This window comes from Tasmannia lanceolata, unplaced genomic scaffold, assembly GCF_043159265.1.
Source record: "Tasmannia lanceolata isolate RefF3 unplaced genomic scaffold, GAP_Taslan_0.1 ptg000016l, whole genome shotgun sequence".
In the NCBI taxonomy this organism is placed as follows: domain Eukaryota; kingdom Viridiplantae; phylum Streptophyta; class Magnoliopsida; order Canellales; family Winteraceae; genus Tasmannia; species Tasmannia lanceolata.
The window spans coordinates 11972255-11985602 of record NW_027518693.1 but is presented as its reverse complement, the minus strand read 5'-3'; the positions used below and the strand labels follow the sequence as shown (position 1 = coordinate 11985602).

At 37.4% G+C, this 13348-nt stretch overlaps 1 protein-coding gene across 4 annotated transcripts in view; it reads left to right on the top strand.

Moving 5' to 3' along the window:
- Nucleotides 1–13348, top strand: part of LOC143848453 (kinesin-like protein KIN-14B) — a 55872-nt gene that overhangs the window by 18757 nt on the left and 23767 nt on the right. For all 4 annotated transcript variants that reach the window (XM_077357403.1, XM_077357402.1, XM_077357401.1 and 1 more), the window contains 5 exons: nt 43–204; nt 1461–1552; nt 3319–3470; nt 3547–3720; nt 11915–12061. In XM_077357403.1, coding sequence (XP_077213518.1) covers nt 43–204; nt 1461–1552; nt 3319–3470; nt 3547–3720; nt 11915–12061 — 727 coding nt within the window. The remainder of the gene's footprint in view (nt 1–42; nt 205–1460; nt 1553–3318; nt 3471–3546; nt 3721–11914; nt 12062–13348) is intronic.

The window sequence follows — 13348 nt, the reverse complement described above, 5'->3', positions numbered from 1 at the left end:
TCAAGGAGATTTTAATTACTACTTTTTGTTATTGCATGTCAGGGTCGTTACGATTCATATATGTTATAGCAATTGGGTCACCCAGGAAAACCTGTACAGTAAGCTTTCTCTTGTGGACTTAGCTGGAAGTGAAGGTTTACTTGATGAAGATGCTAGCGGTGAACGTGTAACTGATTTACTTCATGTGATGAAATCACTTTCTGCGTATGTATTTTGTAATTATTGGAGAATTTTTCCTTTTAACAATTGTGCAATGTTTGGCACTTTATATGACTTCGCTAATTGTGAGAAGTGAATGATGGAGAATGCCAAGTTCTTTAACTCTTCATCACTTCTTGACCTTGCAAACCAAGATTTCATTGTCTTTTATGCTTATGGCTTTGAAAATCATGACATGTTTGTTATTTTTATCTCATGTGCCATGTTTCTCCACTGGCATAAAGCCATATTTGATGGTTTCTGTCGTGACTAGATTGTTAACATCTTCAATAGTAGCGTTTTTTTTTTCAATACCAAATGCTTCATTAATATCCAATATTGCATATACAACTGATTAAAACTCCCAAATTCGATCGTTGGCTTGCCCAAGTTCACTTGTTTTCTCCTTACTAAGTCGATGAAAATTTCTTTGAATCGCCCCCATCAATAAAATATTCTTATCAATCATTGATCCGCTGGAGTTATATCGGTTTTACCTTTAGGCGAGTTCTTGTCCGAGTAGAAGTTTTTAAGCACTGCTATATTCAACTTTCGAGTAGAGGTTTTTAAGCACTGCTATATTCAACTCATACTATACAACCTCCATCCTAAGATAGATACAAATCCACACGCATAAAGGAAAATGATATTATTATCTGACAGTAGATCTTTACTGCTCAGCCTTAGACCCTTCATTATATGTCTAATTCAGAAATGGCAGAGCCAGGTAACCACCAAAAAAGCTTACCAAACAGATTCCATAACAACAAACATGCACCGAATTATATCAAGATAAAAGTGTAGTAGTGACTGAGATCTCCAGACAGAGATGTAGTAACACCCGAATGATAAAAGTGTAGTAACGACTGAGATCTCCAGACAGAGATGTAGTAACACTCGAATGTTCATCAGAAACATGGATTCCAAAAAAACAAAAGTATATTAGTAACCGATGGGTGGTTAAAAACTCAGACACTTATTTCTGGTTCTGAATGATCATGTATGATCTGAATATTCCCTTGTATTTGAGGAAAAGGGTAAACTCTTGATGCTGTTTGTCTTGTTGTTTTGCGTTATTTTTTGCTGTAACTAAGTGACCCTGGTTTTTGAGCTAGCAGACCTTTTTCTAATTGAAATTGCATTAATTCTTATTTGTTCCTATAAACTAGATTCTTTTTTCCTATTTTTTCCCTTATGCTTCGATTGATTTCCATATAGTTGTACAGTTGAATTCACATATTTGTCTCACATTGTTTTACTAGGTTGGGAGATGTTTTGTCTTCCTTGAATTCAAAGAAGGATATTGTACCTTATGACAACTCGAGGCTTACAAATATACTAAGAGACTCTTTAGGTAATTGATTCACTTTTTCATTTTTAAAATCCAGATCTGTCATTTTCTTTGCGTCTGTCACATGGCTTCAATTTGCGAGTTAATTAGTATGTGGTTCATGCTAGTTATCATTATGATAATACTGATGACAATGAAGATAATTTTGATGATAGTAAAATTAATGTTTGTTAAAATATATAATTGTTGCAATGCCAATAAAGACAAGGAGAATATGATTAACGAATGTCTAAATGATGATTGTGACATGGTAACTAATCTGCTCTATGTTGGAAATTATGCATTGTTTAATTGTACGGTTTTTGAGGTCATATGGTATGTCTTTCTATTATTCTGTCTCTTCTCTTTGAGGTCTTTTTGTTATATTGTAAATATTATTACAAGTGAACAAAATAAGGCATGTCCCATGACGGGGACATACTCTCGTATTCCCACTAGCAACGTGTCGGTTTCATTGGAAATTTAATACCACAGTGTTTTTGTTTCTTCATAAAAATGAAAAGAGACAGAAAAGGCCCTTCTCTCTTTCTCTCGAGAATTCCGATGTAGTCCGGCATGAAATTGCTCGTAGTCGTTGCCATCTCTAAATCTTAACCATATCTCCCGAATCATGGCTTTCAATATATGTACTACCTCCATTTTTCTCCTCAGCCACCTTTCAAGTGCTTCGACTGGTTTGTTCCCTTCTCGTTGTTCGTGGAATCTATCTCCCGTAAGGTATCTCATTTTCCTATCCTCCAAGTGTGTTTGGCATTTCACCATAGGAAAATCATGCCTTTGTCTCCTGTGATAGGGTATTGATGGTTTTCTCCTCACCGCCTCTGCTATTCTCATAATTATCCTGGTCATGGTTTTGGCAAGGCAAGGAAGGCATTAAATCCTTGGTAGAATCACAACAACCTGCATCATTGAATCACCATTTCTGCGTTTATTGTCAGCTTCAACCCCATTTCTGGTTTTCTTGATGGAGCTAATGGTTTTTCATTCCAGATCACTTAAATTTGTAATGCTTTCAAGTCTGGCCTTCAACGATCCATGTCATGAAGATTGCATTGGATAATTGGAAAGTTTTTTGTGTACGAGTTACGATTCTGTGGACTCCTCTTTTGGTTTGAATTTAATGTTCTGTGTGTGAATTGACAGATCTATCGTGGGATTTTTACTGTGGCACGTACTAATAAATGCATAAGAATTTAGTTTCAGTTATCAAGTGTCCTTGAATACTGTTAAAATTATTTTAGCATACAGATCTTTTTTCTGTTCTTTCTCGAATGTGTTTTGTAGTTGATTTTTCATTTTTTTTTCCTGCTAGAAGGATTTAATTTCAGAACCTCTGTATTCAATTGATAAACGACATGCCACCAAGTGCTGGAGACTGGAGTTATTTATTTCTACTTTAGGAAAATGAACCACCACAATTTGTGGAATTATAGTTATATAAACTTAATGACCTTTCCATGATGGAAATTCTCATGACCACTACTCCTTCAGTTTTTTCGCCTCAGCTGTTAAGACAGTGTATAAAGAGTTCAGTGGAAGTATTTATTAGTTGCATTTTGGATTACTAGATTGAGTCTGGTTTGGGTACCTCTGAGTTTTGCTTTAAAGAGGATCTGAAGTTCAATTTTTCTCAATGCCACATCAGATTTTACTAATACATAGCATTATTTTGTGTACTTTTTCATTTAAACTGGTACATTTTAGTATCAAGTAAGTTAGTATGATATATATAATTATCTTATTGTTGTTATATTTTCATTATTTTGCAGGTGGAAGCTCGAAGACGTTGATGATTGTCAATATCTGCCCAAATGCTTTAAATCTATCAGAAACAATGTCCTCCCTGAATTTTGCTGCCAGAACTCGAAGTGCCGAGCTGAGTCTTGGAAATCGAGATACCATTAAGAAATGGAGAGATGTGGTAAAATTAGCTGAAACCTATTTGCTATTTAACTTGGTGATCTTTATCTAATTGTGATCCATGATGGGTTTTGAAGGCAAATGATTCACGCAAGGAGTTGTATGAAAAAGAAAAGCAAATTAATGATCTAAAGCAAGAGGTTTTGGGACTAAAGCAAGCGCTCAAAGATGCCAATGACCAGTGCATCCTACTCTTCAATGAAGTCCAAAAGGCTTGGAAAGTTTCTCTTACACTGCAGGCAGATTTGAAGGTCTTTTAACGTAATGCTTGTTGTATTGTTTTCCTTTTTCTACCTCTTTATCTTTAACACAAAAGTCGTGAAAGAATTCATTTCTCCATCAGAATAGAAATTTTTAACACTGTGAAACAACCAGTTACTCCAAAAGCTTAAGCCATTGGAGAAGGTGTTATTAAATTTTTCAAAAAAAAATCTTTAACACTGGGCTATGTTTTTGGAACTTTGAACAAGGCTGAATTTATTTATAAAACTTGGAAACATATTTGCTCTGAATCTTCTATCATACCAATCTTTGTTTATTTATTTTTGCCTTTTGATCTTTTTGTGTTTGTTAAAGTATAAAAGATTAAATAACACCTTCTCCAATGGCTTAAGCTTTTGGAGTAACTGGTTGTTTCACATAGTATCAGAGTAAAAGGTCCTGAGTTCAAACCTCCTTGATAGTAAAAATCCACCTGCAAGTGACAAATTTTGGATTGCTCACTGGTGGCAAATGAAATGGTGGATTGGATGGCAAAATCAGGTGAGGAAGGTGTTATTTGCAAGCTGGACATGGAAAAAGCATATGATAGAGTGGATTGGCTCTGTTAGATTTTTTTCTTTGCCGGATGGGTTTCGGGGAAAAGTGGAGGGGTTGGATTAGATGTTGTCTATCTTCGGCCTGGTTTTCCATTCTTATTAATGGATTTCCAAAAGGTTTTTTTAAATCCTCGCGAGGCCTTTGCCAAGGGGATCCTTTATCTCCCTTCCTCTTCGTGATAGTAGCTGAAGCTTTAAGTGTGCTGATGATGAAAGGACGTTCGGAGGGTCTCATCTCCGGGGTAAAATGCAGCCAGAATGGGATTGAGGTGTCGCATTTACAATTTGCGGATGATACTTTACTTTTTAGTTCCCCCCAGGTCTCAAAGATTCTCAATCTCAAGGCGATTCTTCCTTGTTATGAAATAGTAACAGGTGTCAGATCTAACTTCTCAAAATCCAGATTGTACGCTATGAATATTGATGAGGCAGATGCTTCTAGACTAGCAAATATAATGGGCTGCCCTCTGGAAAGTCTGCCTTCTTCTTATTTGGGACTGCCTTTGGGGATGGGTCGTCCTCACAAAAGCGCTTAGGATCCCATTGTGGAAAGAATTGAAAGAAGACTTGATACATGGAAGAGGAATCTGGTCTCAAAAGGAGGAAGATTAACATTGATTAAGGCCGTTTTGTCTAATATCCCCATTTACCAGTTATCTTTATTTAAATGTCCTGTGTACGTAGCAAAGCGCATTGAACAGATTCAGAGAAGATTTTTGTGGGGGGGATCTGAGCAGAAGAGATCTATGGCTCTAGTAAGTTGGGAAAATATATGCAAACCAGTTCAAGGAGAAGGTCTCGGTATTAGACAGATCAAACAAGTTAATTATGCCTTAATGGGTAAATGGCTGTGGAGGTTTGGTGAGGAGAAAGAGAGACTATGGGCTAAATTGATATCAGGGAAATATGGCGTTGCTCCAGGTAACTGGATTTCTTTAAATAGATTGAGTAATCCAGGAGTGACAATGTGGAGGGATATTCTATGTCAAAATTCTAGTTTTGATCAAGGTGTTAGATATAGAGTGTATTCTGGAGAAAGGATTTCTTTTTGGACCATGCTTTGGTGCTCGAGCTCCCCCTTAAAAAATTTGTTCCCTGATCTTTATTCAGTTGCTAAGGATAAATCAGCATTAGTGAAAGATTGTTATGAAAGAATAGATGGAAAAGTTATATGGAAACCTCTTTTCAGGAGAAATTTCTTCGATAGAGAAATGCCTTCGGTGCTTAATTTATTCCAGGTCCTTGAACAAAATTACATCAGCTTATCAGGGGAGGATAAACGACTTTGGGTGTTCGATTCGTCAGGTTGCTTTTCAGTCAAGTCTTTTTATAATAGTTTGATTCCTTTCGAGAAAAGTCCTTTGGCAGAAAGAGTATGGAAAATAAAGGCACCTCCAAGAGTTTGTTTCTTTGGCTGGACCGCGATAGAAAATAAGATCGAAACGGTGGATTTTCTGAGGAAAAGGAAGATGCTGATTATTGACCATTGTGCATTGTGTATTGCTTCAGGGGAGTCGGTAGATCATATCTTCATCCACTGCAAAGTAGCTCGTGAGGTATGGGGAAGGATTTTAGACAGGTTTGGCATGAACTGGGTTTTCCCTTCCTCTCTTAAAGAATTATTTGAAGGATGGCCATGCAATCCATGGAGAAAAAAAGGAAAAAACCTTATGGTGGCTTTCATTGATGGCCATATTGTGGGTGCTATGGATTGAAAGGAATAATAGAGTATTCGAAGGTAAAGCTAAATCCTCTTATTTTCTATTCATCAAGGCCATTTCGTTAACTATCTCTTGGGCTCAGGCTCTTCCGCTTTTTCAATTTACTTCGGCTTTCGAACTGTGGGAGGGATGGAGAATCGTATGCAACAGTAAAGAGAATATTACTGTTACTTCTCAGGTATGGAGCCCTCCCCCTGAGGGGCTAGTAAAGTTAAACTTCGATGGCTCCAGTTTAGGTAATCCTGGCCCTGCTGGGATCAGTGGTGTCCTGAGAGACAGCGCCGGCGAGGTTGTTAAAGCTTTCTCGGGTCCAATTGGAAGAGCAGATTCGAATGAAGCAGAGGTAAGAGCAGTTCACCAAGGCATTATGACAATAGAAAGGGAACATTTGGGCAGCTGCATAGTAGAGGGAGATTCGCTTAATGTTATAAGATGGCTTAGGGGATCTCTGAATCCTTCGTGGAGATTTCTTCATTACTTTGATGAGATAAAAGACTGTTCAGAAGGGCTTTCGGTTCTATATCAACATGTGAGAAGATCTGCTAATGCAACAGCAGATAAATTGGCAAAAGATGGAGTTTCTTTGCAGGTTTTAGAGCTTTTTGATTTCCTTCCGCCCTAATTGAATATGGGTGGGGTGTAATAGTCTCTATTGGATTGTATGTGTCTTTGTGCTGAAAGGGGGACCTTCTCAGTCTTCTTTTAATGAATTCTGTTACTATTCAAAAAAAAAAAAGTAAAAATCCACATGCAACGGCCAAACCCAAAAGAACGGCCGCGTGCCACATGTAGGCCAATCCTAAAAGAGGGGGCTACACTTGAGGGGGAGTGTTAAAGTATAAAAGATTTAATAACACCTTTTGCAACATCTTAAGCTTTTGGAGTAACTGGTTGTTTCACAGTGTTAACAATTTCTATTCTGATGGAGAAATGAATTCTTTCACGACTTTGCCTGAATCTGTTTCTAGTTGAGCACACAATTGACTATACTTTTATTTATTTCTGTTTTCCATTACTTTTTCTGATCCTGGTAATAGTTGACTCGAGTAAGCTTGCATTAATGACCTGTTTAAAATCATCACTCTGTGGCATTGGTTTTCTTCCTAAGGTTATGTTCTGTTGCAAAATGGGCTTGAGAAAAAAAAGGATGGGAAAGGAAAGTGACGTGGCATGTAGGAAAGGAATTCATGAGAAAGGAAAGCTTGTTTTCTGGTGTTCTGTTGGGTTGGAAAGTTTGCTGGAAAGTTGCTGGAAACTGGAAAATGGTCTTCTGTTGCCTGGATTCCTGGATGAGAAAGTGCATGGAATTCCAGGAAACATAAATCAACTGTTTTGTTTGCTGTAAATTTAGGAAAACTTACCACCCAAAATATGAAGACATTTCAAGCATAATAAACTGCATGCATCATGGTCTACACATTTAACTGAATGAAGTTGAACGTCCTAAGGTCATAAAAAAGCTATATAAAATATGTAAAATAAACAAAGGCCACAAGAGTCGCGTAACCTTTGAAACATGCCAAGCTATACCCATTCGCATGACTTTGGCACTTCGGCCAAGTACTGTATATTCCTGTTTGCCTGCCCGGAAAGACCATATAAAACCTACCTACCGAGTTCAACAACACAGTTTACCACATAGTTTGAAAAGATAATTTAGGTATGAATTATTACATTCCCTCCAAGATAATGATCATAAGAAACTAATTCATAAAACGGGCCATCTTCCAGGAGACCCATTCACTGCGCTCTTCCTCATCATACATGAGAAAGACACGAGCCTCTTGAACGGGCCCATTGCCCAGTAGCGTAGTCCTCCCCATAAACCTCACAGGATTCCTCGTACAATTCATGTCGCAGCTAACCCATTCAAAGCAAACCCATTGTAACCCAGTCACAACAAAGTAGCAAAACCATTCAAAGGAAACCCAATCAAAGTTACATCAAACGCATTTTGAGGAAACCCATTCACAGCAAACACAAAAGCAAGCATTCAGTGAAACCCTGTTTTCAAGCAAATGAACTGATTTCGAAACCCTGTTTCCAAGCACATGAAGCAAGCAAACGAAATCCTATTTGCAAGCAAATGAAACCCTATTTTAAAACAAATGAACTGATTTCGAAACCCTATTTGAAAGCAAATTTATTACTGATTTCGAAGCCCTATTTGCAAGAAAATGAAACCCTATTGTGAAGCAAATGAAACCCTCTTTGCAAGTAAATGAAACCCAAATCACAAAATCAACTGATTTCGAAATCCTATTTGCAAGCAAATGAAGGAAGAAATCAACATATTTCGAAACCCTACCGTGTGCAGACAAAAGAAGATCAAAATCAACTGATTTCGAAACCATTTCTCACGCCACAAATGCTCAATAAAAGAAGGAAGAAGAACCAAAATTTAACCCCTTAAATAATTGGAAAAATACCTGCTTCTGGCTGTTGCGAATCCGAACGTTGCGTGGTCGGGGTGAAGAGAAGACGATGGCAAAAACTTTTCTTGTGAAACGCCTTTTTTTTTCCTTTTTTTTCCCGTGACTTTCTAGAGGAAAATGCGCAAAATACCACCAAAACGTAGGATTTTGAACGAGTGATTTTGGCCATCCACGTAGGCCCGTGGGAAAGCCACCTCATGCGAGAAAGTTGATAGAATACATCAACCGAATGCTGTTTTGGCAAAATCAGTGGAAACTGCTTTCCTTTCTCGTTGGAATCCAGCCTAAATGCCGCTTCCGAACAGAGCCTAAAGAAATAAAGGGCAATGGCATTCTATTTAAACCTAGACAATTACATTTCCTCTATGAATTTTCTAAAAGTCGAGATGGGCAGCTTTGTCATGGCTACCAATCCTTTTTCCTATTTTAATACTTGAAGTTGCTGAAATGTAACGCGTTATGGAATGTCCAGAAAAATAATGTGTCATTTACGGGGGAAAGTATGGTGGATTGTTTTGAGATGCTTTGGTATTTACTGGGTATTTTCGAACTCAATTAAGGGACCTTGGGATAAGGCAGGATTCAATGTCTTATTGCTCCGTTCATGGTGTATTGGTCATTATGGATGAAAAGTAACTGATGCAGGTAAATCTACTTAGAATCTACTAGAAGATCCTGGTAATTATACTGAAAATGTACTTGAAGATGCAGGTAAATCTACTTAGAATCTACTAGAAGATGCTGGTAATTATACTGAAAATGTACTTGAAGATGCAGGTAAATCTACTTAGAATCTACTAGAAGTGGTTAACATGCTGGAGACTTGAACAATCATACAAGTAAATCTAATATATCTGCACAAACAATGCTAGAGAGAGATAAAGTAACAATACATGTTGCTGCCCTTAAAACATTATTCTCGTTTTTATAACACAAGCCCCACCATAACCTACATAAACTATGCCTAAAAATTAAATAAAAATCACTATAAAAATTCATCACTCTCGGTTATGTAGCCCGCCAACTTATGTGATGAACATCTCAGTAGGGCCGACTATTGATGTTCACATGTTATAGTTCCCGTTGGTTTTACTTTTGGTTCTTGACCCACCATCTTTTTCTTTCGAATTATTTGATGAATTATGGGCTTTCTTTGTGAACTCTGCTTGCATAAGTAAACAATGATGTGTGAAGGCAAATAGTCACCAGCATGAGGAATTCTATTTGAGATACAAAATAGAATGGTGAGTTGGGCTTCTGTGAGGAAGGGCTTTTGGGGGATTTCAACGCAGGACGTCGTGTTAAAATGGAAGAAGATAGTGAAGATGAAGATGGAGAAAGACAGGAGACCCACTGGGTTGGGCCTTCCCTTGTTTATGCTGTCAGGTTAAACATTGACGGCAGCTCCTTAAGTACTTTGCTGATGCATGTGTGATCTGTGACCCATCAAGGATTGATTCATGTGTGTGTGTGTGGTGGGTTTTTTTTTTTTTTTTTTTTTGGGTGGGGTGGGGTGGCGGGGGGGAGGGGGCATCACCCATCAAAAGGTCCATGTGGATGGACCCTAGGGACTCCTTTCAGTTAGTGATTTCTGTTATTTAAACATTTCTGTTTGTTTTGATATAAAAGGACATTGCTTCTTTTAAAATAAGGGGTTCAAGTGAAGGGTAACTTAGTCATTTGATATTTCATTAAGTAGGTGAGACTCTTCACAGGGTTTTAAATGGGAAAGCAAGGCTCACGAATTCGGCCTAGATCAGTGAATTTTTGGAGATGATATGGATGATATTATTTTAGTTTACTTTTGGTGAATCTGTTGAGCTGATTCTACTGAAGCCTAGGCAACGGCTTTCTTAGGTGGATGTGCATATTTAAAGGTGGTTAGATGGTTCTCCATGGGGTGAAGCGGACTAATGAACATGATTGGCTAGGCATTGTGAAGAATTGGCAGACTGGAGATTTGCTCATGTTTTGGATGAAATTTTTAATATTTGTTTTGGATGTTCTTGTTTCCATGTATTTAGGGATGTGGATGAGGCGGCAAGCTATACTGCTGGTCTAATTTGTGGTTTCTTTCAAGTTAATGAAGTGTTATCTCTTTCAAATAAATAAATAAAAATACTTTCATGTTCTCATTTGCATTTCCCTGTGCATATCATACTACATATTATGTTAAAATGTTACATATTGTTTAAATTGAAATCATAGATTCAACCCCAGCTTAGCCTCCAAAAGAATATAAAACACTATTGTATCTTACATGGTTCCGTATAACCGTGCATTGCTCATTACTTACCACTTGTGTCTGTTTATCAATGCTTGAAGAAAGGCAGAGGCATAAGGCATAAGACTCTTGTTAACGCCTTTTTAAATTATAAAGCTGAAAATAAAGAAATAGTGGACAATTAAAAGATATATGAGTAAATTATGAAATTATATGAAGAAACAGTGCATGATACACTGTACAAGCCATCGGTAATCGGTTATTCAGTTTATTGTCTCAGTAGCTGAAGTAATTAGTAAACTTGAATAAATAATTTGCACAACAAAGTCACATAAAACTTAAAGTACTGAACATTTAGAAATATAAAATTAAACTGCATTCAATTTCAATAAAAAAGGGCAGCCCAGTGCACGAGGCTCCCTCCATTGCATTCAATTTCAATTTCAATAAAATAAAACTGCATTATGCTTCTTCATCTATCACATTAAAAAATATGAGTTAGATTTATCTAATATCACATCATGAAAGTTAAAAAGTTAAGTCAATAGTCTAAACTGTCAAATTTCAACCTCAAAGTAGTTGATACCAATTGTCTGAAGGGGAGAATGTCTCTAGCTCTTAAAGAATCTGATTCTGGAGTCTGCGACTTTTGGCTTGTGATTCTCTTGAACATTAGCGTCAATTATTGAGCTCCGGATAGGGGAAAATTGGAAAAAACTCTCAAATGGGGTTGATAAACCACTAAAGCACTTTATTCAATTCCCATGCCTATAACTACCGTATATAAGTCACTAATGGGAATGAGGTATTTTTTAGCTTGCAATTTTTACTACAACCGTGACACCTAAGCGACGTTCTGAGGCCTATACTTCAACTGCATTACACAATTCGGTGCATGTGTGATGGCATTTGAGACACCATTTGAGGCAAGGTTTATGCTTTACTTCTGGATCTCTTTGGTATATAACTTAAATGTGGTATCCATGTCCTTCCACCATCTGAGACTTCACCATTTTTCTCAAATCCATACTTGTGTTTTATCTGTGCCACATGTTATATATTTCTGTGGTGCCGCAGAACACCTGTATGCTCATGAACAATGATTACTGGCATGTTGAGACACATGCTAATTTGGGGCTTCACACTGATTTTATCAGTATAGGTTTTGATGCAAGGCACAAGACTCATTCCTACGATTATGTAAGTTAACACATAACTGATATGGTTAGTTTTCTCATTTGTTGCAGTCGGAGAATATAATGCTGGCAGATAAACAAAAACTTGAGAAGGAACAGAATGCTCAGCTTCGAAATCAAGTTGCTCATCTTTTGCAATTGGAGCAAGATCAGAAATTGCAGATACAGGAACGAGACTTGACAATTCAGGTTCTGCAGGTAAAACTCTTTTAAATTCTTCTGCACATTTTTTTGATATTAGTTCCTTGTGCATTTCTTTTTAAAGATCCAAATCAAATTTTGTGATGCAAATATTACGCCTAAATAAGTGTGGCATATTTGCCAATTAGTATTTTATTAGGGGTATTTTAGTCATTTGGTTATTTAGAGTTCCTATTTTAGTAGGCTTCTTTAAGAGTTCATGTTTTAGTAGGTTACTATTTCCTAGGTTGTTTATTTGCCTATGTATAGGCCTCTTTACAGCTTATTTTTGTAACTTTGATGATTATTTGATATTGAATAAAGATTCTTCTCCCTCCAATTCTGTTTTTCTTCTTCTCTCTTCTGATTTCTTCTCTTCTCTTCCTAAATTCGTCTCTTCTTGTGGTTATTTTCGTCTCTTCTTCCCCTATTCTTCTAATTCTATTCTCTTTCGTCTATTTCTCTCCCCTTTGCTAAACTTTTCTTCACGGTGCTGCATCAAATTTGGTATCAAAGCTAAAGATCCGAGTTTTTTCCAAGAGCCACGAGTGAGTCTTTGACCAAAATCCATCTTGCTATTCTCGAATCCAATTTGAATCCACCTTGTTCTCAGCCTAAGTTTTTCTCAATTCTCAGCTGTTAACTGTGAGGAGTCCCACTGATTTGTACACAAAATCTGCTACCAATCACAGACCCTACCATCACACCGTTACCCGAACCCTAGAAAATTTGTTCTCAAAACCCAAAGCTACGCCATCAGTCCACAAACCAGCCCCTGTTTTGGCCCAGACCACCATCCTTTCCCTGTTATTTCAAGTGCACATCATCCTTTCTTATCAGCCCAAATCCTTCTTTATTAACAGCCCCAAACCCACCTGCATGTTTTCTCATCAAAACACCTCCTGAGAATATTTCGTACACATAACCCTCATATCCCATCCTCGTACCTCCCTGAATTTCAATCGGTTTTCCAATCCTCATCATCTCGATCCTCCTTAACCTACTGATAAAGACACTGGCCACTTTCAGATGAACCAGGACCAGGAAGTGTTATAGATGAGAGCAGATCAAACAGACAAGTCATATTCAAATCAGGAGATTGCGTTGATGATCCCAGATTCATGTTTCTTGATGAGCAACGAGAGCATTTGCTTGCCGTGAACAGTTAGGACTCTAAACGCAGGATAACTTGCGCAAGTTATCACAAACTGAAAAGCAAATCAATTGTTATACTTTTGGGTTTCCACAGTTGCACGGTGAGCAAGTTATCACAAACTGAAAAGCAAATCAATTGTTATACTTTTG